Source organism: Diadema antillarum, unplaced genomic scaffold (genome assembly GCF_040938485.1).
Source record: "Diadema antillarum isolate AM-2024a unplaced genomic scaffold, OU_Dant_1.0 seq00001020_RagTag, whole genome shotgun sequence".
In the NCBI taxonomy this organism is placed as follows: Eukaryota; Metazoa; Echinodermata; class Echinoidea; order Diadematoida; family Diadematidae; genus Diadema; species Diadema antillarum.
Window position 1 is genome coordinate 784,393 of NW_027271855.1, and position 24,351 is coordinate 808,743.

The 24,351-nt window shown below is 38.6% G+C and overlaps 1 protein-coding gene across 1 annotated transcript; it reads right to left on the bottom strand.

The window, feature by feature from the left end:
• Positions 1 to 2,612: 2,612 nt before the first annotated feature.
• On the bottom strand, positions 2,613 to 22,862 carry LOC139742785 (cytochrome P450 3A9-like). The gene is made up of 9 exons (XM_071653304.1): positions 22,732 to 22,862; positions 15,012 to 15,102; positions 7,210 to 7,359; positions 6,865 to 6,981; positions 6,072 to 6,160; positions 5,236 to 5,384; positions 4,341 to 4,471; positions 3,399 to 3,572; positions 2,613 to 2,642 (listed from the first exon to the last, which is right to left on the bottom strand). The coding sequence occupies exons 1-9, from the start codon at positions 22,827 to 22,829 to the stop codon at positions 2,613 to 2,615; spliced, it is 1,029 nt and encodes a 342-aa protein (XP_071509405.1). The 5' UTR covers positions 22,830 to 22,862.
• Between the last annotated feature and the right edge of the window lie 1,489 nt (positions 22,863 to 24,351).

The window sequence follows — 24,351 nt, forward strand, 5'->3', positions numbered from 1 at the left end:
TACACGTTACGTTTTTTAGCCTAAGTATTGTTTTGTTTTGTTTTTGTAGAAAGCAGTCTACAGAAAGAGAAAAAAGTTCGTTTATGCTCGTCTTCATCGCTGTGCAAGATATTCATGTAATAGTCAATTCTCAGTCTCTCTATTTGCGATTTTTTGTATTTACTTTAACATGCATAGTAGTATTCTCTACGATGAGAAATTATGTCTTCTTTCATTTTTTTTTATAATTATCTCTTGCCTTGGAGAAATTTAAGAAAAAAATACACCACTTAGAGCTACTGAAATTGATCACAAGATAACCCTCTTCTATGTCATCGGAGTACTCAGTGGACTGATTGATAAGAGATATTTTATTGATCTTCTGTAGTCTTTTGTTTGTCTTCATTTTCCATCTGTACAGGGAGGCTAGACAGCCCATACGCTACACTGGCTGGTCTATCTAATAGGGTCTTTTTTTACTAGCGAGGATTGTGACACTCAGATATCAGACCTTAACCCTAACTAGGCCGGGCTATTTAGGTAGTTGATAGAGCCGGGGGGGGGGGGGGAGACTCCCAGCCCCCCCCCCCCCCCCCCCCCCTCCAGATCTCGGCCGTCGACGGGGCGATAGCGACGAAAATTGGCACACACATTACCTATGATGTAATCTAAAATACCACGAAGTTAATAGTTCAAAAATTATCATTTATGCTAAATTATGCTAATTTATGCATAATGGTGCGTGAAAACAGACTATTTGGTATTAATCACAAAATAAAGCTCAAAAACAGGCACATTTTTTGTGTAAATATTCTTTTTAGTGTCCTCAGAAAAAATTTATTAGTATTTTATTGTTTTTTGAATTTCTTATGTATTTCCTTGTTTTTCGACTTTATGTTTTTCATTGTTTTTTCGATGAAATTCGTCCGCGACATCGCTCCGAACAAGAAAATATGTTATTCATTGATTTTAATCAATAAAACACCAAAATAATCATGCTTTTATGAAATTTGCCTGTAAGCACAGTTTGCATTGAAATTGTACACGAATTCACGTTTTTGAGCAATTTTTGGTCTGACATGCATGTACATATTTATGCGTAACTTCGGAACCGCGCGCCCGGGCGTCGCAAATTTAGTGTCAAAAGATGCGGGAGACTCGAAAAAAAGTCATGAAACGTCGCGGCGATAGCTTTTTTGCGATTGCGATACATCGCTGCACCCTTAACACTCCAGTGTATGTTCTGATTTCGAAATATGTGTTATGAAATTTGTGAATGAAAGCCGAATAAATAATAATAGTAATAATATAGTCAAACACCAACTATTCATATCTAGACTATGAAGTATTTATGACTGCCCCCTCTCATGTTATATTATAGCAACACTGGTCTTTACCTCTCCATTCTTCTCACAGACGAAGATCGTCATTGACCCTGCTTGATACGCGTTGTCTCATACTCCGTTTCGGGATTGCAGGAGATATTCGTCATATTTTTGTCACCCATGTTTCAGGAGACGGTTTAATTGATATACCTAAATTCCATGCAAATTCTATTCAACATCGACAAGGTTGACAGCTCTCCCGACACTATTGTTTATTTCATTTCCATTACTTCAGTTTTCATGACAATGTATTATTATATATATATATATATATATATATATATATATATATATATATATATATATATATATATTATTCTATATATTCATTTAAAAGAAGATTAAAGTTTTCTTTATTGCAATTTTATGATCCCACAGAATTGAATTAGCCTATTGGCTTACTTCAATTCCTTTTCGAAGAACTTGGCTTACAAGTGATATACTGTCACGCATTTCTCGTCTCTCTTGTTCTGAGACACCTACAGAGTAGGTTTGATTTCATTTATATTATTTTTGCATCTATTTGTCTATACTTTTCTATATAATCGTATCCTTTTCACGCATCCCATCATTTTTTTCAATGAATTCTGTCGAGGATCACTGGATCTGTTTTGTCTTTCTGACCGTTGTATTGTCTTCCTGTTATGTTAGTCTTGTCTCGTTCTGTCTTGTCTATGAGTCCCCCTTTATTAGTTTCGTCGTCCCAGTTTCGTTTTATGTTTACTCGCCTGAGTATGTATGTCTGTTTGATACTCTATCTTCCTAGTCGGCTTCCAGACTTTTTTCTTTTTTACTTTATTCCCAGTCTGTCTTCCCCTTTTTGCATCAGTTCAATTTCTATTGACATTCTGTACTTGAGGGGCCCACATTCTACAAGCATTGTCTTTTTAGTGGGTCCCTCCATTTTTCGATGTCTTACGTATTATATTGCCTTTATCACTTCAGTCAATTTTCATTACAACGTATTTCTTATTCCAAGGTTCCTCGATTATATTTTTCTCAATTTACTTTGTTTTGACTATGCAACCTTATTCTCTGTTACTAAAGAAAGTGAAATGTTTATGTTCTTTTCGAAAAATGAAATAAGGCATGAATTGAATTGAATTGAATTACTATAAGGTTCCACAATCATTGTATACTCTTTTCATTTTACATTGTTTTGCTTATGAAACCTCATTTTCTGTTGCAAAAAAAAAAGTGATTATGTTCTTGTCGAAAAAATGAAATAAAATTTGCATATAATTTAATCTAACGACTATGATTCTGGTACTCTGGAATCTAAGAAATGAAAGCAAAATGTGTCACACTAAAAGTTGAATTTTACTACAGTAGGTGGGAAGGTGACAAAATCGATGTCTAGTCAACATTATTCTTTGAATGCCAAGGACGTCCGTTTAGTCCGGGTTACCGCTAAAACTCAAATGCCTCACGGCCAGCCCTGTATTGATGCATGGTGGAATGGCTTGTTAGCAAAGAAACGCGAACACTGCTCGTATCTGAGGATGAGTCAGGAAAAAAGCATCGCGCATTGTAGAGTATGCCTACCAACAAACTCAGATCACTTCTTTTACCCAGGGGTATTTTTAAAAAGATTTCTTTCCTTATCATCGTATTACCAACAATCCCAACCAATCTGTAAACGTTTTTAACGCCAAAAATGTAAACCGAAGTAAGGAGTAGTAATTAATGAAAATTAATGCATGCGTTGACTGCATTGTATGGACGAAATGTGTGGACGTAACCCGAACTGTACAAAATACATCCTGAAGCGACCGTGCTACCAAGCTATCCAAGAGTGCCTCTGTGACAGGGCTCTACAATGGTTCTTGCAGTCACGATGTGTTTAGTGATGCCCTGATCTAAAAATTATCAAACTAGTCTTAGAGAGATCACGAGGGGGGGGGGGGTATATCAGAGCACTGACACATGGGGATCTGTTTAAAGTTACCTCTAGTACAGTCCCTACTGAGTTAAGTAATTTAGTAAAGGAGTAGATTAGCTACAATGTTGCGACATAATGACGTTTCTTTCTACCTGAGCTATTAACTCTTCCTCCGAGAGATTCTTCTTGGAAACACCCTTGGCTCTGGATGGTCTCTCCATTGAGCTATTCATGTGCATGTCGTGCATGTCATCGTCGTCATTTTCATTCACGAGTTCACCTGTACCAACCTCAGCTTCAATTAGAAGTTGGAGGAAATCTGCAGACTAATTGATGTCAAATGAAAAACAAAATAAAAATCAAATAGAAAAATATGTTCATGTATACTATTCACTTCAAGCAAGTTAATAATAAAACAGATTATTACCGCTTAAATCCTAAAACATTCTTAGCCCAGAAATCAATTATGGAATTACGAACCCAACGCCTGTGATAACTTTACCAGACAAAGTAAAGCAGTGTACTTCACTGTCTAAGAAATTACTTTTCATCGAAATGTGTTTAAGTATTCTGTTCTTGCACATTTTAATCACACCTGAATTATCCTCGTCCTCCTTTTTATTAAACATTATAAAGGGCCGATTGTTTGCTGGACAAGGGGTGTGGGATAAAGAAATTTTCATGCCATCCACGTTGGACGCTGAAATAAGATCTTCAAATGATTTGATCAGTATTGACAAAATTACAAAACAATAAAATGATTCATTTGCTCGTTTATTTGTTGTGTTTTAAGCTGTCACAGCTGTCACAACTCTATCATATTTTGACATAATATGACCGGTGAGCGTTGTACACCTTCACAGACAGAGTACACAGTGAAGTAACGATGCCAACACACCTTTATCCTGGTGGTCACACACCCTCTTTCATGCCTAAGACAACAGGTCAAACCGGTCGAGACAGTATAAGAGGGAAAGAGAGACAATGAAAAGAGGTACATCGTGCGCACCATTGCAGTAGAATGCAGTGCCCTTTGTGCTGCGTACATGAACTGTCAACTGCTAGTAACATTTTTCTTTCACTCAAAGTTTTACCTGTTTTGCACCAGGGCGCTTTCTCAGTGCAATCGCTTCCTTGACGACAGCGGTGAAAAACTGTATCACATCCTTAGGCATAAACGTGATACCAATCAGCTCGAAGAAAGGCTTCAGACTTGGTATCAATGCTTTTGAAATAAAAAGAACATTAAAGACAAATGAATAAGCAAATTTAAAAGATCGAAACTAATCAACTGTAAGAAATCATTTGAAAGACGTGTGAATTCTAATCAAAATCTTCTTTCAAATACAGGTACAACCTTCTCAGCTATATAAGAGTTCAAATGAAAGGTTCACAATGGCAGCACAGAAGGACTGTGGATTAAACTACACACAATGACATACCATGGGACATACAATACTCACACACATACACACACACACACACATACACATAAATTCAATGTATATATGTATATATATATATATACATATAATTTATATATAATATGTATATATATATTTTATTATATTATATATACAATATACAATAGATGAATTGTTTACGCATCTTATCTTTAAAGGGATCGTATAGTTTTGGTTGAGACCTGATTTCAGGTTTCTAACATTTTTTGGTGAGATAATGAGAAACCTCTTATGAAATATGAAAGAGCATGTAATTCCATGAGGAATTCAACGTTTATTTGATGAAAATTGGTTTTGAACCCAAACTTTATTACGATCGCTTTGTTTTACTTTGTTTTTGGATGTTTCAGACATTCCACATCCGATTTTCATCAAATAAACTTTGAATTTCTCTTAAGATGGTATGCTCTGTACTATTTCATAAGTGTTTTCTTGGTATCTCGCAAAAAGTTAAAAGTCCAATTTTCATCTCCACCAATACTGTACCATCCCTTTAAAGTAACGGAAACGTGATTTACAAACTTACAGACAGCTAAAAAATATGGCGTTGCAGAGGACGGGTCAAAAATGCGCTTGGCGTTGGTCACAAAGGGATGAGTTGGGTCCTTCTGTGAGTTCACGTCCAGTCCGAATGCACACCTCGCTACTGAGTCCATTACGAAACCGCCATAGAGACTGCGATTTACGGAAATATAACGCATTTCATAACACACCATCACTGACTTTTTCTTTCACATTGTACACTCGAAACACATCCCCTCTAATAATGCAACTCAGTCTGATGGGCGGACAATATCTGAAGACAAATTTGAATGAGTATAAGATTGTTAAAGGGTGGCGTCACACGTATACGGTCTCGAAATTAACACAAAATGGCCATGGGACCTCAACGAATATGTTGTTGAGGGTCAAATTGAAAACACAATCGGTTGTATAGGAAGTCTTTCGACGATATTGAAGTAGCAACATGTAAATGGACAAATAACAAGAAATTACGCAAAAGTAACATGACAGAATTATTTTACTTGTAAGAGGAGGTGCTGGACCTGGATAATGTTGCTCATCGTACGCTATGAGGTGCACCCAAAGAAGCAATGCTGCTGCATTCTCCAACCTTCATTTCTCCAAGTTTGGAAAATTTAGTGTGAGAACACATCGGTGGTGAAAAGACAAGACCACGTGGTTAACTGCACTGATCTCTAAAATGAAGTTCGGGTATTTCTGAGACAGAGAAATGGAAAGTTGGTGGCATTTTATATCATAACTGATCGGGGATCTTTGACAGTCCATCAGCGAAGCGACAAAATTATCAAATAAACTTGTCATTTGATATGGCAATAGCAGGGTGGAAAAAGTACTTACTCCTTACACTGGATAATCCCGTCTCTTTGGCATGCATCGCGAAGACTGTCAACCATTACATCTGCGCAGTCGTTCAGGGCATCTGACATCTACGGAATGTGATGAGATTTCAAACAAAATGTGGTAGACGAATTAGCATTCTTATTTCTGTTTGGAGGCTTTTGGACTATGCAACGTTCGTTTGTGTAATCGGCAAGAGATTAAAAAAATAAAACTTCGTCTTTCATCAAAAGACCCTTTTAACAAATATCCAAAATGTTATGACATGGGGCACTAAAATGTTCTTCCTCTTTGTGCAATGTCATCGGTATTTATTCTGAACATTTGATGAAGTGGTAAAACAACGGTGTGGTTACCAAATTTTCCGACTTTCTAGTACCTCAGATTTTGTTTTGTTTCTCACTATTCAAACGTGCTAAACCGTTTGACCACTTCTGAGCAGCAGCAGTTTAAGCCCCCCCCCCCTTAAGAAGGAATAAGTATATGATTGAAGGAAATTTTATCTATATTGAGGCTTCAACCAAATTGTCCCTAGGTGTTCAAAATGGCAGGGAAGCCTACTAACTTGGCATTTTGCCTTACTGCAATAGAAAGCTTGATTTTTCGTAAATGTATATGTGATGAGAATTCCACATGAAGCATTTTCCTGCTCTTTCTGACACTGCAACTATACGGGACGACTTTGTGGGCTCACGAAAAAAATGTGAAAAAAGTGTTCCTATAGATGCTCAAATCAAATGGGACATATTTAGGAAGTTTATACTGACAATAGAAAAATGCGCTGGATACTCACGATCTTCAATTTCCTCCCAGTAAATGTCGGTGTGAGAATTTCACGAACCCTTTTCCATTGCGCGCTATGCAGATTAAACAACATGTGATCCATGACGCCTGATGAAAGTGGTAACTTCTGTGGAAACAAACATTGCAAGCGTTATTGATTTAGAATTATTTCCTGCAGGTTGGAGTCATTATAAAACCGTAATAACAATAATAACAACAATACAACCAGACTTTTGACCAAACTAGTTAAAACTGAAGGATATCTGACTTTCATCACTGCTTTACAAAGTTTATACAAAAACCGTGATAATGCGCATTGAATAGGGAGTATATCAATTTGTTTAACTGATCTTACCCTTCTATTTGTAAACTTCCCGAAGTCTTTAATTAATAATTTGCGAAGAATATCGAGGTCGTTGATGACGAGGATGGGGTCCCTCCAGAAGTAGAACCCGACCACAGGCCCGTACTCCTTGCCATACCGCTCCAACGCTCCTGGTATATCCTGGGGAAAGGATTGAATATGTATACATGGGCGTCACCAGAGGGGTGCGTTGGGTGCGAACGCATCCCCCCCCCCCCCCCTTCAGATTAAAAAAATAATAATAATAATCAGTCTGCGAGCGACCTCTACGCCGGACGCTAAATAATTACTCTTTTCTATTTGTTTTTTTTTTATTTTGCACCAGGGACACACACACACACACACACACACACACACACACACAAAGTCGTCGGCAAAAACAATTCGCATCCCTGGTTCTGGCAGCACTGATTTTATACATATCTATTAGTATTCTACAATGTTTACTATTTTATCGACCGTGCTGTACATCCGTACGATACGGAGCACTTAGACACGTTTGCATGTACGTGTGCTACTTACAAGTATGTAGGGTCTATGTACGTTACTTCTGACCAATCCATATTGCCAGCCCAAGAGCCTCATTAAAAAAATTTAAAAAAAAATATTTTGGTTTTGCCCCCCCCCCCCCATAATTAATAATTCCCGAAATGAGAAGATTTTCTTGCTTTTGAAAGAAAACAAAAATGTTGCCCCCATAAAAATATTGGAAGGCAAGCGCACCATCCGCCCAACCCCACATAATCATAATTCCCGCGATGAAAAGATTGTCTTGCTTTTTTGTTAGAATTCAAGAAATGTGTCCAATTATTTCACCCAAAAGCAGTGGCGTAATACGGAGGGGGAGGGGATGCGCCCCCTCCCAATCCGCTGGTAAAAAAAAAAAAAAAAAGATTTACCGAAATAGTAGTTCATAGTGTTAGTAAACTGCTTTTGAATGAAAGGGTGATCAAGAAATAAGATATTTTTCTATGATTTCTTTTAACCATAATTAAATAAGGATATAGTGTGAAACATTGTTCAAAAAGTCCGGACCCGACAAAAGATTGTGATTCCTGGTTGGCATTCTGCATATAAGCAAGATGTGCGCAGTGTACTCAGTACATCCGAACGAAGAGTCGTACAATGTTGCGCAATGTGATGTAGAATGTACACCTTTGTACCTTACGCTTCGTTATATCAAAGCTAGATCATTGATTATGCAGTGTTGCTTTACATACTAGTCTATTATAAAAATGTCTTGCATTACCAATAAAAAGACTTGACCTGGGCTAATTCCTAACTTTTCCATGTACTAAATATAATACACACACACAAACAAACACGCACAATTAGTTTTACACTATAGGGGATGCTCTAAAGTGCAGATTTTGGACATCCTTTCCCCGCTTGGTCACTTCGACGCCACCTCGCTGGTCATACCTCCCCCAGTCATGAACATAAACCCACACCCTTGACTACCAGGGGCGGATCCAGGGGGAGGGGCGCACCGGGCGTCCCCCCCCCCTTTCATTTCCAAAGCGAAAAAAAAAAATAAAATAGCTGCAAACGGCAGTTTTTGGACAGTAAAATGTCAAAATTTTCAAGCTCGCTCGCTCCTCTCGCTTGCATTTTTAGTCGTAATGCCATTCTCCTGAAGTTGCTGCCAGTAATTGCCGGCAGTTGCGCCTGATGCGCCCTCCCCCTTATTTCCAAAGCGAAAAAATATAGCTACAAACGGCAGTTTGGGGACTGTAAAATGTCAAAATTTTCAAGTTCGCTCGCTCCGTTCGCTCGCATTTAATCTTTATGCCATTCTTCTGATGTTTCTGCCAGTAATTGCCTGCAGTTGCGCCCGGTGCGCCCCCCTTAATTTCCAAAGCGAAAAAATATGGCTAAGAACGGCAGTTTTTGGACTGTAAAATGTAAAATTTTCAAGCTTGCTCTCTTCGCTCGCTCGCATTTAATTCTTATGCAATTCACCTTATGTTGCTGCCAGTAATTGCCAGCAGTTCTGCCCGGTGCCCCTCCCCCTTAATTTCCAAAGACGAAAAAATATGGCTAAGAACGGCAGTTTTTGGACTGTAAAATGTAAAATTTTCAAGCTCGCTCGTTCCGCTCGCTCGAAAGTAATCATTATGCTCTCCTGATATTGCTGCCAGTATTTGCCAGCAGTTGCGCCCGATGCGCCCCCTTAAATTCTAAAGCGAAGAAATATAGCTACAAACGGCAGTTTGTTTGTTCTTTACTGTAAAATGTCAAAATTTTCAAGCTCGCTCGCTCGCATTCAAGTGTTACGCAATTCTCCTGATGTTGCTGCCAGTAATTGCCGGCAGTTGCGCCCGGTGCGCCCCCCCCCCCCCCCCCTCCTTTATTTCCAAAGTGAAAAAATATGGCTCCAAATGGCAGTTTTGGGACTGTAAAATGTCAAAATTTTCAAGCTCGCTCTCTTCGCTCGCTCGCATTGAATTGTTATGCCATTCACCTGATGTTGCTGCCAGTAATTGCCAGCAGTTGCGCCCGGTGCGCCCCCCCCCCCCCCTTAATTTCCAAAGCAAAAAAATATGGCTACAAATGGCAGTTTTTGGACTGTAAAATGTCAAAATTTTCAAGCTCGCTCGCATTGAATTGGTATGCAATTCTCCTGATGTTGCTGCCAGTAATTACCGGCAGTTGCGCCCGTTGCGCCCCCCACCCCTCCTTTATTTCCAAAGCGAAAAAAAATATGGCTCCAAATGGCAGTTTTGGGACTGTAAAATGTCAAAATTTTCAAGCTCGCTCTCTTCGCTCGCTCTCATTAATTGCTATGCCGTTCTCCTGATGTTGCTGCCAGTAATTGCCAGCAGTTGCGCCCGGTGCGCTCCCCCCCCCCCCCCCTTAAATTCTAAAGCGAAGAAATGTAGCTACAAACGGCAGTTTGTTAGTTTTTTACTGTAAAATGTCAAATTTTTCAAGCTCGCTCGCTCGCTCGCTCGCTCGCATTCAATTGTTACGCAATTCTCCTGATGTTTTGCTGCCAGTAATTACCGGCAGTTGCGCCCGGTGCGCCCCCCCCCCCTCCTTTATTTCCAAAGCGAAAAAACATGGCTCCAAATGGCAGTTTTTGGACTGTAAAATGTCAAAATTTTCAAGCTCGCTCTCTTCGCTCGCTTGCATTTAATTGCTATGCCATTCTCCTGATGTTGCTGCTAGTAATTGCCAGCAGTTGCGCCCGGTGCGCCCCCCCCCCCCCTTAATTTACAAAGCAAAAAAAAAGAAATAAAATAAGGCTACAAACGGCAGTTTTTGGACTGTAAAATGTCAAAATTTTCAAGCTCGCTCGCTCCTCTCGCTCGCACGTAGTCGTTATGCCATTCTCCTGATATCGCTGCCAGTAATTTGTCGTTTCACACCGTCATTCCATAATCCATTTATAGGGGGTACAACCCCTTGCGGCACTTCCACACCCTCCCCCCACCCTTGCTCGCTCCCTCGCATACTAACCCCCCCCCCCCCCCCAAGATAAAATCCTAGCTACGCCGGTGCCCTTTCCCCGCTTGGTTTCCCTAAAAAAAACAGTAAAAGTCTAGGGATTGAGAGCTTCCTATATTCCAAATGTCTGTCCAAAAAATCTCGTAAACATTTAGTGTCAAAACGCACCCCTTTGAAAAAAAGCTGGTGACGCCCCTGGTATAAGAGGTAGATAAGTGTATGCGTCTGACTAAACATAACGCGCATGCATCTTCACTTTTATGAAAGACAAAGGCGATTTCACTCAAAAAGAAGAAGAAGAGAAAGAGAGAGAGAGAGAGAGAAAGAGAGAAGACAAAGCAAGGGAGACAGAGAAAAGAGAGAAAACTGATAAACTGATTAAATGATTTATGTCAAACTCTCGATGGACATAATATATCTACGACAATAGTAATCACAATACTGATTATCATGAAGTGATATGAAATACTAATAATTATTCTAATGATAATAATAACAAAATTTGATGATAACAGTGATAGTAATAGTAATAGTGATAATTATGATAATACTGTAGTAGTAGTTAAATGATAAGACATTGATACATACATAACAGATAATGAATAATCAACAACAATGTTACATAAAATGCAATATTCTCGAAGTATAATACGTACTTAGTATACAAAACCTATTCTGCGAAAGCGCAATGCAGTGTTCAGACACAATCATATTATTTAGATACTGAGTACTTTCCATGTATCACTTTATGTTTAATTTGTGAGTGTAATTTGCTATTTTTACAAATTTTGACGTAATTGATGGAGAAAGAAGTGGAAGGCCCGCGGTACATGGTATGGTAAGTATTAGGGTTCCTTTTTTGCCACCGGCAGCACCACTGTGTACAATCTACATTCTTTCCACTTCAGTTTTGTTTCTGGCAATTATATATTGGTAGTATGTATGTTGAATCAAAATTACTTGAACTAAATGAGCAAAAACGCCCGAAATTAAAGAAAAGAAAAGTAGTGATGATGATGTACACCAATATACCATTCCATTTAATTAATGAGCAATAAGCAATGAGCAATAATTAATGGCAATAGTGAATTAAAGACGTTCACAACAACAGAACGACAGCGGACGTAAAATTAGAGCTATGTTATTTGGACGTTTCACATGATCTAGCGACTTCAAGAGATCACTCCCGAGCAAATACATAAAAGATGAGCCAGTGTCACCACTTCACAACTTCCCCCCTGGTTTTCACAGAAAGATAGTAGAACATAATATTCTTCGTCAATATAAGAGGCAAGAACAACTTCTTTCCTGTAAATGTCAAGCAGGAAATCTTACAAGGATATAATTGCTGATTATTTTCAAACTTGTGTAGTGAAAACATAAGCGTCTTTATGGATAAACTTTTGCCAATTAACTTAAAGGGGAAGGCTAGTAACTGATCAGTGGGAATCAGTGGATATGCTTGGAGATGATTGTTCCAATCCTTATGGGATTCATTCAAGAGTTCATTGTATATCTATTGTTGTGTGAAAATGATTTGCTTCAGAATGGTCTCATATTCAAGTAATGTGCAGTTTAATGCTTCCAGGTTAGCGTCCCTGGTCAGTGACACCCCATTCACCGCCAGCGCCACGTTTTTAAAAGTGGATGGGGTGGGGGGGGGGGGGGTACGCACTTCCGGGTTTCCTGAACTAACAAGCAACAAAAAGGGAAAAAAAGAAAAAGGCCTTCGGCGCAATTCCTGGTGCCACTTCTATCTTTTTTCCTACTGCCACTTCACTTCAGGCGTAAAAAAAGTGGTGACACCCTAGTCCTTTTTATGTGCTGGAAGAAAAAAGTCCCCCCCCCCCCCTCCCGCCGGTTCCACCACTTATTTCATCATAGAGCATTTTCATGTGATTCTTACAGAGGCAGACGTGAAATTCTGAGGTGTACTACCTTGTCCCCCAAAGAACTTAATGAGGAAGGGGAGGCTTTCTGCATTCTGTCTATGTGTAAAGTAAGCAACCTTGCTCATGCGGCTGCAGTCTGGATCCTCCTCAGGCGATTGAGGAGGAGGAGGAGGGAGAAGGAAGCAACGAGGAGGCAGATGAGACACTGGGTACGTCCATGGCTCGTTTTCTGAGAGATCTTCGGATATTACAGGAACCTCATGCAGGAGTTCGCCGAGGAAGGTGTCAATGGTTTTATAGCATTCTATAAGGTTTGTCTGGATGTCTTCCAGGAACTCCTGGCTAAGGTTAAGCAGCGTATCATCAAATAGATTACGCACTTGCTCGCATCGATTCTACTGAGTAATGTGTGTCTTCCATTAACCCTATGGGTTCCCTTGTAAGTTGTAACTGGTACATTAGTGTGGTATCTTTCTTTTAAGCATTAACATTCCCTGCACATAATTTTCGAGCCCTTAAACTTTTGCTGAGCGGGACAATGTTTTCCAGTACAGTGTATAGTCCTACAGGCACACCAACAGACACATATGCAATCCAGCCCTACATGCGATTGAGGCCGATCTTGGCGTGCTCACTACGAGATTCTGTTTGCTAGTGTCCCCAAACGAAGCTGGAGGTCGACAAAGTTTTGAACATGTCGAAAACGCGGCGACCGCTTGCAACACCACCCTTGCGGCCATCAGGTTAAAGTTGGCCACAACGCGACTTTTCCGCGGATCGCAGGGAATCACTCCCACACCAGCAGAATCTCGATAGATCGCTAGATCCAAATCACACAGTATCAGAGCTACCAAGTCTCACGCATTCTGCGTGAGACTCAAGCATTTAGGGCCTGTCTCACGATCTCACGCAGGGCACCCATTTTTCTCACGCATCGGGTGAAGTCTGCAATTTGTGCCAAAAATAAGAAGTATAGCTCAAAGGATTCAAGTGATAGTTGCAATTGAAGGTATATTTCCCTTTTGTCTTTCAAAATTAGTAAAAAATAGTCACTTAAGTATGCACCGGATCGCATCATTAAGATCTCATAATTAAAAAAAGCTCCCTACCGTGGGAGGGGTGACACCCTCCTCGTTCGCGCGCATGCGCGCGAGCGCCGAAACGCCGAGTCATGAAAATCTCACTTATAAAAGTTTTTTGAACTTGGCATCTCTGCAGTATAGGCAAGGAGAAACGTAAAATCACACGGTCTCTTTCTGCTGTTGGGGAATCATTGTTCTCTGCTACAAGATGTATTTGCTTTTTCCTTTTTGATATGACAGGTGAAGGGCATTTCAAAACGTTACATATCAAAGTCTAGTTAAAGGGATCGTATAGTTTCGGTTGAGACCTAATTTCAGGTTTCTAACATTTTTGCTGAGATAATGAGAAACCTCTTATGAAATATGAAAGAGCATGTAATTCCACGAGGAATTCAATATTTATTTGATGGAAATTGGTTTTGAAATGGCTAAGATATGCAAAACAGAGCGATTCTAATAAAGTGTGGGACCCACATCTTATTCTGATCGCTTTGTTTTACTTTGTTTTTGGGATGTTTCAGTCATTCCAAACCCAATTACATGTATTTGAATTCCTCTTAAAATGGTGTGCTCTGTACTATTTTATTAGTGTTTTCTTGGTATCTCGCAAAAAGTTAAAAGCCCAACTCTCATCTCCACCAATACTGTACCATCCCTTTAAAACTCACTGGCTGAATGAATATGACCGACTTCTACAAACAACAGCTACAGTGCAAGGCAGCTGTTCAGTCTTCAAGAGATTGGTATGTGAGCAAACATTGACCGGAGAGAGCCCTTGTTTAATTACCGGGGGTGAGAGAGAGAAATGAGGGTCAGGGATCGAGGCAAGGGTAACAAAAAGAAGTGAAGCTGACAGTTATGCGATTCAGACCTGAATCTCAGTGAGTCTAGTGATACGAAAAAAGAAAATCCCTGCCTCTATTATATTCCCTCCTCCGATGATTATTTATCAAGTTATTGATTTATATCACATGAGATGTAAATATTTTCCATTTGTGAAATGTACGACGCCCTTTACAAGGACTGTAGTCAATCGTATGTATATATGTTCAGTCTGATTAATATCTAATATGCATATCTTGCTCTTACTATCGATTTTTTCATCTTTTTTTAAACGGTTCAAACTGGTGAGGTTTGCCGGTTCACTTATTTTGGTAGCAGGGCATGAAAGTATACACACAATCTCCATCCACACCACACCAATCCGTAAGCTGGTTCCCACTGCCAATCATTTCATGCCCGACCAACCTTTTGGCCCACTGATCTCTATGGAAGTTCCATGGAGCTCCTACTATCAGATACATATCTTTATTTAGGTTGAGAAAAATTCGTATTATTTTCATCGAGTTGCTGTATTGCATGCACTTACGCTGTAGTCCGCCAAGTTTCCAATCACGGGAAATGGGCGAGGACCAGGGATTCCCATCCGCCAAAAGTACGTGTGTGTCCAAAGGTCGTAGCTGTACATGCAAAACAGATTGAATTTTTTAAACTGACAAGAAATCTTAAAGGACCTGTACAATGCAAATGTTTGGTAGCTAATAATGATTTATAATGCCCTGATCACCACATAAGTGACCAAATTTGTCATGTTATTATGTTCATAATATTTTTCAGTACATGTTTTGTGTTCTTGAGATTACTGAGATCCGCACACAACACAGTCACAATAATTTAATTCAAGTTTTTGTCCATACCATCATTAGTGTAGCACAGCTATTGGAAATGCATGTTATAGCAAAACCAGATCGTCCTCAACGGATTTAAAATTGTAGGTTAAGATTATATGCATTGGTTAATCACATCTGCCATACGAAAACATTATTCAATTTCTCAAATCTGATGATCACGGCATTACAAACCAAGACATGTCAACATGACTTGTGTTGCATTACATAGGACTTTTGATATTATCTTGCAACTACAGCTGCATCAACACCCAACATCGAAAACATGTAGGCCCCCAATAAATAACTATGGCCACATTGGCGAAATGAAGCATACGTCCCCTTATTCAAAACATTTGATATCTTCATTTTTGCTCACTTTGTTTTCCTTAGATTTGTTTCATTCGAGTATGTGAACGTTACAAACATTCCATAGGTTATTGTTGTGCCTAAACTGCTGGATTATTTTGTTGTTTAGTCACATATTTTCATGTATCAAATTAAGCCAATCATACTTGGTTGCAACAAAAGGGATTGAAAGGAAAGAGATAAAAATTACAATGAAAAACACTCAAAACAAATAAATAAAGGGTCAACAATTATATCATTTTCCTGCCGTTTAATTCCACACCACAAATTTCCCATAAGATATTAAATTATATAAACCACCTTATCTTTAAGAAAGAAATCTAATTCACGAATTCCCGGGAGGAAGCAGATTACATGGATTGACTATGTTGAGTAACAGAGTATCCTTTATATCAAGAGCTTAAATATACAAACATATACGTCTGTAGCCTATGTGAACAATTCTTATACCAATTTAAACAATGGTCATTAAAAGAAACTACACAACGAACAAACATCAGACTAAACGTATACACCCATTAGTTAATAATTGTATTTCAGTATACATCAATGATAATTGTACTTCAGTTTACAGTGTTTTCCCCCTGACAATGTTGTATTGCTTTTGTGTCATTACATGTATTCAAACGTCTTCTTTGACGTTGCATTTTTTAATGAAATAAATGAAATGAGAAGAATAATGAATCCAGTTGAAAACTGCGTGAACGCATCATTGCAAACCCATAATAAATAATTCATTCTTACAAACTACAGATGCTGTGACAGAATAGGTCATCCAGTGACCCTAATTTTTGCAATGTTATTGCTACTAATGAGGTCGACGTAAATATTTGAAAAAAGAAAGAAGAAGAAAAAGGAAAAAAAACACTACCTGCTGGCTTGAAAAGCACTTCGTTGTGATTTATGACGATGAAGTCCTCTTCAAAGTTCACAAGTTTGGGCTTTCATTTACTAATGGTTTACAAATCATGAGTAACGTTTGACTAGCGAGCCAACAATCTTCTTCAGAGAACCTGGGAGAGTGAAACGAGCATGACGAGGTCGATTTTGAATAGGGCTTACCAAACGCACACACATACGTATACACAAACCATCAAAAAATGGGGGGGGGGGGGGGGGGGGGGGGGGACACGTTGTTGTGACATACATACTCACTTGTTTTGTTTAAAATTTGTTTAACACGTATCATTATTCGGAGACTATCACTATATACATGTGTGAGACCTCAAACATGATCATCTTTGCTTGACGTGAGACTAGACGATAATGTGCCAAAGCAAGCAACGAGCAAAAACAAGGGAGAGAGTGTGGACGGCTTCCTAAATACAATCGAACTGTAATACAAACTTACAAACTGAAGTTGAAAATATCTTAAAACATCATCAAATGATACGTCAATACATTAAAAAAAGTAAACATCATAATGGAGACTATGGCGTAACACTTCGAATGTCCCTTTCCTTTTTCATTTGACAAGTAACGTGTACGTATTAGGATAATTCCAATCTGAATGACCATGCCAAAGTGATGTTACAGTACCTTCTTATTTTTAAGCAAAATGAACTTATTTCTTTAAAAGTAACATAATAAATTTGTACCATCTACTTGCATTTGACATTCAAAGTAACGCCTATCTTCCCCTAATTCGTATCTTTTTATACGTGTATATAATTCAGCAACCCAATGAATTATATCAAAGGAATCCTGCTGACAAATTATTTGAACTACTGTACGTGTATTTGCGCACACACAGTCAATGCCAGTTCAAATCTTTTTGGGACCCATCCAGTGGCAGATCCCGGATTTCATGGCCGGGTGGGGGGCACACCAACCGGACAATCATTAGCTTGGATATCGCATTGCTGGCGTTGTGAGCATTGTGGTTTTCAGAAAATCCTTTTTGGCAATTTTGGCAATTTTGGCAATTGATAATTCACCACCAATCGAGTCGAACCAAGAAGGAATGAGCGCAACAACCATTGTCAACCACATTAGTCCACGGGCCAAGACCCGAAAAATGGGTTATTGGTACCACTTGAGGTGGCAAGTTCTAGTTGTGCATTTTGAAATGGCATATATCTAAGGATCATATTTTGCTATGATAGCATTTCCAGAGTAGTAGCTTAGTCATAGATTTCAGCCATTAACCCGACCAACACCAAATAGTTTTCGACGCTCTGTGACCAAAGACAGGCAGAGTGTGACCTTTGATAATTTCAAAATTTTTCAACCAATTCCTCTGAAATTTGGCACATATATTCAGCATATGATGCTCTAAAAATGACACTATCAAAATTTCACCAAAACGCCGATTGGGGTGCACTTAGTCAAAATACGCTAGAAACAAAGAAAAAATTCAAAATAATATTCAACTACTTTGTTCTAAATCGTGAATTGGGCATGCGAGGTAAAACAGAATCAAGCTGTACTGTTATTTCAAATCTGTAAAGACAAAAGAACATATTTGAGCCTTGTTTTGACAAATTTAGTGCATTTTAAGGGGCCAAATCTTGCAAGAAAGTAGTTTTACCATATCAGAAATAAAGACAAAATTAAAGAGGGCGCTATAACCGTTTTAATAATTAATTAATATTTCCTTAAAATAGCCTTTGCTGTGGTTCTGACTGTACATGCATAGCTTTGATTTTGAAGTAGATTAGCAGACGCAATCACAATTGTTATGGAGACGCTGCTATAAAATAGGATCATTAAGGACGAAAATATTACCTCGGAAAATGTAAAAACAAAATGCATAGAAAAACAAAACTTATCTAATCATATTTAATATTTCATGTGAAGAAATTATATCGACCCATGCTGGAGACTTTTCCCAATCATACATCTTTGGGAAAGCACTAAAAATTATTCACAACTTGATTTTGTAAGCTGGTTGCAGTGATAACCAGAATGAGTCAACACAAATCAATCATATTTTGTTTGAAATTTGGAGATCATCGGATAAGAACCTCAGCAACGAACGTGCAGTATAAAAATGGAGATGTTCGTCTCACCTTCCTAGGGAGCCCCTCACTTTTTGGCTTTTCAAGATCAACATAATATCAACGTACTTTAAGTGACATAATCCGACCCTAATAGCGGCAGTCACATATAAATATAAATCTTAGCACACAAATCCATACGACATGCTGGCCCAGATATTTCGAATAAACTTCCACTTGAGTTACGTGACACCAAGTCTATTTATTTATTTGAAAAAGCAGTAAAAGAAATGACGACCTCACAGTACCATTGATACGTTATGTAGAAATCCCTAACAACTCATTCTTTATTCATTGTTGTATCTATCATGTTTATTTCTGAGTCTTTGCGGATGCACCTGCAGTGCTCCTCTGATCTTAGTGGGATTCATTCCTTCTCTGTTGTGCATTGTTCATTTTATATTTGGCAAATCATGATTTTCTATAACGTCATGCCCTGAAAGGGCACATAGAATGTTATGCTTCGTAGATGATTGTTTTTGTTTTCTTTCTCTTCTCTCTCTCTCATTCAATATGACTTTAATGTAACTTTTACATGACAAAAGCAACACTTATATGAATACATCACTGTAACTTCAAGTATAAGCAATCATGCTGCATGCAAACTAGAAATGTCCATTACCGCGATTGTATCCCCCGGCACTATATAGCAGCAACTTTTGCTTCATCTTGGGGACAAAGATCCCCTCCCCTTCTTCAAACATAAAGGTGAATATAGTGAAGACTAGACGCAGCTTCACAAGCCTTTTCTTTGTTTTAAGCAGATCTATCTTTTAAAGTCACTATGTTCATTTACAATATATATATTTTTTATAATTCATTGTAGTGTACCAGTACATTGTAATTACATTATTTCATTTTCATTTTACACATGCATGTTCACATGCATGTTTTTTTTTTTCATTTCCAATCAAACACAGGTAATACACTTTGACATGATTACATACCTTGGAACATTATAATACATATTGGTTCTTAAAAGAACTTCATGGAAATGAAAATTGAGGGGCTGCTAAAAAGCGAACTTGTAGATAGCAGTCCCCTCACTTACGTTACATTACTACGATACATTAATCATATATGACTTTATAACACAGTACAACAATACATGTACCGTACAAGCTAATCATTATCTTTCGTTGTTGGATTGAAATAAAGCGACATTGGCGTGGCATTCACGTTTTCACGTTGATAGGCGTAAATATTCATAAATGAATGATACACGCCAAAAAAATTCAAAATAACAACAACAACAACAACAACAACAACAACAAGAACAGAACACCTGTGGACATCACAACCTTTGGATATTCCCTTCGCAGCCTTGAATAAAGACTAAGCGCACCGCGTTTACAAGTCTGATATTTTTCATATGGAAAATGGTTTCCCGCAGGGCAGTATTTTGAGCCCAATATTGTTTAATCTAATGATTTCCGATGTACCTGTAAGCAGAACGAATAATGTTCATAATTTGTTATGTGCAGATGATTGCGTTATCTGGACATCAGGAAATGATATTAGAGAAATGACTGTCCAAATTCAAATATACTTAGACGTTTTGAATGAATGGTTCACTTCACGGGGACTGAAAATATCACCGTTGAAGACCACTTCTGTTCTTTTCTCTCGTGGAAACAAAGAAGAGCGCGTTTGTCTATTGTTGGAGAAAAATGAGCTGAAATTTGCTCCTCAGTATAGTATATTTAGGAGTGATATTTGATAGGAGGATGACTTGGAGACCACATTTGCAAGACGTAGTTCTGTGATGTAAGAAAAGGTTGAATGTATAGATACTGAAAATTTTTGTAAAAGCATACAAGAATTGTTAGGCGTATACAGATCTTCGATATATACGCTCCATAATAGATTATGCTTGTGAGGCTTATGATTCTGCTACAATGAGTGTCAAGAATGTTTTAAACTCCATACAATATCAGGCTTTAATCATTTGTGCAAACAGCCCTAAGGACCCTTCAAGTGGAATTCGGAGAAATGCCCCTAAAGTTACGTCGAGAGATGCTCTCGGCTAGACTGAAAGCACGTATTGAGAATACTCCCAATCATCCTATGAAAAAAGGGCTTAAAAATTGTTGGCAATTTGAATTTTGTAAAAACACTGCTCAAAAGAACCTTTCGGACAAAGAGCTCTAAACTCATTTGAATACTTAGCTCCACAGGTTGAATTGTGTGTAAAACCTCCTAACATGCCTTTCTGGATGTGGAAACCTCCGTGTGTATCGACACAATTAAAAAAGTGTGTGTCAAAGACTGAAAACACAGCCCTCCAAAAACAGGCCTCCTTAGAAGTGATGTATACCAAATGGCAAAATTATTTACATATATATATAGATGGCTCCAAATCACTCGAAGGCAAGGTAGCCTCTTCATTTTATGTGCCAGTGTATAAATATGTTCAGAGTAAAAGAATGCAGAACCAAACATATGTTTATAGAGCCGAATTGGCGGCTATCACGCTAGCTTCGTATTGGATTGATCAATTACCAGCACTTCAAACAGGAGTAGTTATTTTCAGTGACTCACTCAGTGCCCTTCAAGCCATTCGATCTCAAAGAGAAGAAAGTTTTGTTACAGAAATATTAAGTTTCTGCACTAATTTATATTCTAAGGGAATATTAGTAAGTTTGGTATGGATTCCTGGACACTGCGGAATAACAGGAAATAAATTGGCAGATAAAGCAGCAAAAAAGGCTTTACAAAATGTTTCCATACAAGTGAATAACAAGTTGAATAAATATGAATTTAATAAAAACTGAAAAGGTGTTATGTGACAAAATGGCAAATTAAATGGGAGGAGACAAACTCCCCCCTGAAATATGTTCAACGAAAGGTTTCTCAGACCTATTTATGCACTTTGAACGACAGAAGAGCTGAGACAATTGTACATCGCCTCAGGATGGGGAACTTAGGTTTAAATGACAATTTGTTTCAAATAAACCAACGTGTGTCGGGTATGTTTGAATATTGTAACGTCCCAGAAACAGTTGATCATTTTCTTATGTTCTGCCCCAGATATATTATACCAAGAGCTATGATGTTAGCTGAAACAAAAATTCATGAGAACAGCATTCAAAGCTTACTAATTTCAACTAACCCAGTATACCAAAGAGCTCTTGTGTTACATGTTAAAAGATCACAACGATTTTAGATAAACTTTCATGCATGTTATGAGTGTACATAGTTTGCACTAACTCTGCCTCGAGGTATTCTGAAGAGGCAATTCATGCGCACCACAGCCCAGAGATTGCTTACTTTACACAAAAATGTATATGTGATTACTACATATATTTGCATCTTATTAATATTGCCTGTCTGTTTTGTTTGGCTTTGAATCGGACCAATTGAGGTTCCTGTGCTGGTAAGCATCGGACTCTACTGCCTGCATATCGGAGGGGCCTAGGCCGTTAATAAGGGCTGAGAAGTCTGCTCGAGACAATGAGCCGGATTGGCCAGAAGATATGATACTTCGAGCAGGCAAATAGACGTACCGACAGCTGACCAAGGATACTCATTACAATATTTTTTTTTGAAAAAAAAAATTAAAAAAATTGAAAAGCGTCAACATCTGTTCAATGACATTTAATTTGGCTATAGCGTGTGGCATCTCAAAAAGTCGTCATAAGAAATGAATATTCTGATATAAAACACAATTATACAAAGACTGTCCCTTTACTATAGTTCTGTACGACCTTGTGTATCGTATTTGCTGAGTGTCAGTACTCAGTGTTGACTGTTGATGGTAACTTTGATAATAATTATGCTGGCATTACTTAAGGTGTTCTCGCAGACAACGTTTGGCAGCCCAACGTTTTTAATAATCACCATGCGAAACCTCGTTTTAGACATGGATATTTCTGACGCGGTGGAAGTTATATTGATCACGGCTGCCGTACTTCCAGAGTTGCCCTAGTGTATATTGTTTATACTCACGAAATACATTATTCTATCAAACTAGATAAACAATGTTGTTGGTGAAGAATTCATAGAGTGAAGTTCCTATTGCAGAATTCATTGGACATTGCACTTTGTTACTTACACCAAGAAAAGTACGGTCATTCCAAGAAGCAGGTACACTGTGCTCATCGAGAGCGCTCCACGAGTGAAGTCAAGAATACCCATCTTATCAAGCTTCATCCGTCGATTTTCCTAGGAATGCAGTTGTACGCCACGGCGCTGTAAGCGATCGGGACTGCATGGGCGTCACCAGGGGGGGTGCGTTGGGTGCGAACGCACCCCCCTTCAGATCCTTAAAAAAAAAAAAAAAAAAAAAAAACCCAGTCTGCGAGCGACCTCAACGCCGGACGCTGAATAATTATTCTTTTCTATTTTTTTTTTTCATATTTTGCACCAGGGACACACACACACACACACACACACACACACACACACACACACAAAAGAAAATCGTCGGCAAAAACAATTCGCACCCCTGGTTCTGGCAGCACTGATTTTATACATATCTATTAGTATTCTACAGTGTTTACTATTTATCGACGTACTGTACATCCGTACGATACGGACCACTTATACACGTTTGCATGTACGTGTGCTACTTACAAGTATGTAGGGTCTATGTACGTTACTTCTGACCAATCCATATTGCCAGCCCAAGAGCGAGCCTTAGCCTCATTAAAAAAAAGAGAAAAAAAATAGAGGGGCAAGCATATTTTAGTTTTGCCCCCCCCCATAACTAATAATTCCCGAAATGAAAAGATTTTCTTGCTTTTGAAAGAAAACAAAAATGTTGCCCCCATAAAGATATTGGAAGGCAAGCGCACCATTTGCCCCACCCCACATAATCATAATTCCCGCGATGAAAAGATTTTCTTTCTTTTTTGTTAGAATCAAGAAATCTGTCCAATTATTTCACCCAAAAGCAGTGGCGTAACTACGGAGGGGGGGGGGGTGCGCCCCCCTCCCAATCCGCTGGTAAAAAAAAAAAAAAAAAAATACCGAAATAGTAGTTCAAGTGTTAGTAAACTGCTTTTGAATGAAAGGGTGATCCAGAAATAAGATATTTTTCTATGATTTCTTTTAACCATAATTAAATAGGTATAGGAATATAGTGTGAAACATTGTTCAAAAAGCCCGGACCCGACAAAAGATTACGATTTCTGGTTGGCATTCTGCATATAAGCAGGATGTGCGCAGTGTACTCAGTACATCCGAACGAAGAGTCGCTACAATGTTGCGCAATGTGATGTAGAATGTACACCTTTGTACCTTACACTTCGTTTTATCAAAGCTAGATCATTGCATTTTGCAGTGTTGCTTTACATACTAGTCTATGTAAAAATGTCTTGCATTGCCAATAAAAAGACTTGACCTGGGCTAATTCCCAACTTTTCCATGTATATAATACACACAACCAAACAAACACGCACAATAATTATTAGTTTAGGGGATGCTCTAAAGTGCAGATTTTGGACATCCTTTCCCCGCTTTGTCACTTCGACGCCACCTCGCTGGTCTTACCTCCCCCAGTCATGAACATAAACCCACACCCTGGACTACCAGTGGTGGATCCAGGGGGAGGGGCGCACCGGGCGTCCCCCCCCCCCTTTAATTTCCAAAGCGAAAAAAAAAATAAAATAGTTGCAAACGGCAGTTTTTGGACAGTAAAATGTCAAAATTTTCAAGCTCGCTCGCTCCTCTC